General features: G+C 35.6%; 1 protein-coding gene across 1 annotated transcript; it reads left to right on the top strand.

Moving 5' to 3' along the window:
* The first annotated feature begins 225 nt into the window (after positions 1-225).
* Positions 226-2,632, top strand: LOC144022311 (chemerin-like receptor 1). The gene is made up of 2 exons (XM_077527015.1): positions 226-248; positions 1,316-2,632. Exon 2 carries the CDS (start codon positions 1,327-1,329, stop codon positions 2,425-2,427), a length of 1,101 nt encoding a protein of 366 aa, XP_077383141.1. The 5' UTR covers positions 226-248; positions 1,316-1,326; the 3' UTR covers positions 2,428-2,632.
* Positions 2,633-2,978: the final 346 nt, after the last annotated feature.

Genomic DNA, 2,978 nt, shown 5'->3' with positions numbered 1-2,978 from the left:
GGATGGATTGCCTATATAGGAAAGTGAAACAGATAAATTGTTATACACTTTGTTAGTTTAGAAGATTGTTTCAAAATCATTTTTAAGTTATTGTATACACAAAGAAAAGGTGTTTCTAAAGTTGTGCGTGTAAATTCGAATTGCCCAAAGTGGGTTACATCATCACACCGGTTGCTTTATTAGAGCAATGGACTTGGGTAATTTCTTCTTTTTTTGCATCTTCACCCCACAGGAGAGCTTTGAGAAAGGTACTGTATATATGTTATTATTATTAAAGCTCGTTATTTGGTTTGGCGCATCTCAATCAATTTGAATATTGCCACAATGTTCATTTATTTCAGTAGCTCAATTAAAAAGAATAATTGATACAGTATATTTTTTATATATATAATATAAAGCGTATCTCCTTAGATTATAGCCACCCTCTCTTTCTGAAAACATATTTTTGAATAATGTTTTTTTTTTTATATAGATTAGTTGTTTAGTTTTATATTCTACAAGATTTTAAACTTTCAGAACGCAGAAACAGTGCATCGGAATGGTAAAGATATCCGATAACGTGTATTGCTCTCATAGCTCTTTTTTTTGCTGTATTGAGGGTGTAATGAATTCTTATCTGTGTTTCCCCAAACCTCTGAACAATAGTTTAAATATGATCACATTATAATGAACAGTAAAGTATGTGGAAAGATATATGGTTGAGAAAATGTTTTACTTTTGCCAGAATATAAATACTTTTTGACAGTTTAGATTTGACATAATTAATGTTGGGTTTCCAATGGATTTTTCAGTCAACAATTTCCCCAAGGAATTTAATCTCCTCTATTAATTTGTACTATGGTTGTTTACTTTAACAGTTCCAAAAACCATTAGTTTTTTTTATTTTTATTGATAACTTGATTTTTGTCAAATCATATTTCTACTTTTTTTTTTTTTTTTTTAGGTCATTATCTCTTTAATATGTTGCACTTTTCAAAAGAGAAACCAAAATATTTGTATCATCTGAAAACAAAACAAATTTATAAATAAATGGGAAACTAACCATTTTGGTCCTAATACTGACCCCTGGGGAACACCACACACAATATCCAAACATTTTGATTGAGCTTTCAAGATATTTACGATGTGTTCAAGATCTGTATGTTTTTGGCTGTTACTAAACTGAATTGACAACATAAGGAAGTACTATAAGTTCATTTTATTGTCAACAGAGGAACTTGCAGCATGTTGCAAAATTGCTTCTTCTGTGAACAACATCATGAACCGGAATGGAAGGATATTTGGACTGAGGAAAAAATAACGTTTTTCTTTGCAGGTTTCAAGACAATGGAGGTCACGACTCCACCTGTCTTTCCCATGAATAAAACCCCCTTACCAGGAGAGGACGTCAACGGGAAAGACGACCTTTTTGGCAATATAACAACCTTTCCATACGCTCAGTTGATACATTCTCTCAACATCATGTCAGTTGTTTTTTACTCCCTAGCTTTTGTCCTGGGCGTGCTGGGCAATGGCGTGGTGATCTATGTAACTGGATTCATGATGAAGAAAACCGTCAACACCGTTTGGTTCCTCAACCTCGCTGTGGCTGACTTTCTCTTCACGGCCTTTCTTCCTTTGAGTGTGACGTACACTGCTCTACAATTCCACTGGCCCTTCGGGACATTCATGTGCAGGCTTAATAGTGCAGTTAGCGCTCTCAACATATTCGCCAGCGTTTACATCCTGATGGTGATCAGCATTGACAGATGCCTGTCCGTGTTGTTGCCCGTTTGGGCCCAGAACCACCGCAGCGTCCAGAAGGCTTCCCGTGTGAGTCTTTGCGTTTGGGCGCTCGCTTTGATTCTAAGCATTCCATTTTTCATCTTCAGGGACACAGGGCCGTCCTTCTTCAGCGAAGAAGTCATTAACTGCTTCAACAACTATGTATTTTCTAATGATGCCACACCAGAGCTGCAACTGTTTCGCCATCAGGCCATAACCGTGACTCGCTTCTTCCTGAGTTTCGCTATCCCCTTCACCGTCATCGTCTCCTGTTACGCTGCCATCATCCATCGCATCAGAAAGAATCCCAACCTGGCCAGCAAATCAAGTCGCACCTTTAAGATCATTGCTGCTGTTATAATTGTTTTTTTCCTCTGCTGGGCTCCCTTCCACATCCTTGTTTTAATGGAATTAACCAGTTACAAGTATTCAAACGTGGAATTGCAAAATGTTATAACGATTGGGCTCCCAATTGCCACGAGCTTGGCGTTTATCAACAGTTGCCTAAATCCAGTGCTCTATGTGTTCATGGGACAAGATTTCAAGGATAAAGTTGGCAAATCTATTTTGAAAGTACTTGAGCGTGCTTTCCAGGACGAGGATGCTGATTCTGACGCAAAAACAGTTGAAACCAGTCAGGGCAATCAAGATAGTCAATTCTGAGTTTCTCGAAAAATGATGCCAACAGATGCAAAAACATTAGATTACAAATAATTGCAACAAAAAAACAAAAATTCCTGCTTAGCTTTTATTGTTTGTATTCTTGGCTATATCTTGAAACACTGGCACATTTTGTTAGTGAATATGTTGTTCATGCATGTTGTCCTAACCAATAACCAATTAAAATGCTCAAAAGACTATTTTTCAAGTATCGACTATTGGCTTTTGTTGTTACAATCACATTCACACCAGTGGACAATTTAACATTTTCAATGCTTATCATAGGCCAGATTATTATTATTATTATTATTATTATTATTATTATTATTATTATTTTATATATATATATATATATATATATATATATATATATATATATATATATATATATATATATATATATATATATATACTCTTTTTTTTTTATTACCTTGTATTTTAATCAGAGTCTGGCTAACAGAATTTGACAGAGAGAGAGAGAGAGAGAGAGAGAGAGAGAGAGAGAGAGAGAGAGAGAGAGAGAGAGAGAGAGAGAGAGAGAGAGAGAGAGAGAG

This window comes from Festucalex cinctus, chromosome 7 (assembly GCF_051991245.1).
Source record: "Festucalex cinctus isolate MCC-2025b chromosome 7, RoL_Fcin_1.0, whole genome shotgun sequence".
Classification (NCBI taxonomy): domain Eukaryota; kingdom Metazoa; phylum Chordata; class Actinopteri; order Syngnathiformes; family Syngnathidae; genus Festucalex; species Festucalex cinctus.
The sequence above is the reverse complement of the archived record's forward strand: the minus strand, read 5'-3'. Positions and strand labels throughout refer to the sequence as shown.

Coding starts and splice junctions, on each gene's coding strand:
- LOC144022311 (XM_077527015.1), top strand. CDS start 1,327: ATGGAGGTCACGACTCCACCTGTCTTTCCCATGAATAAAACCCCCTTA.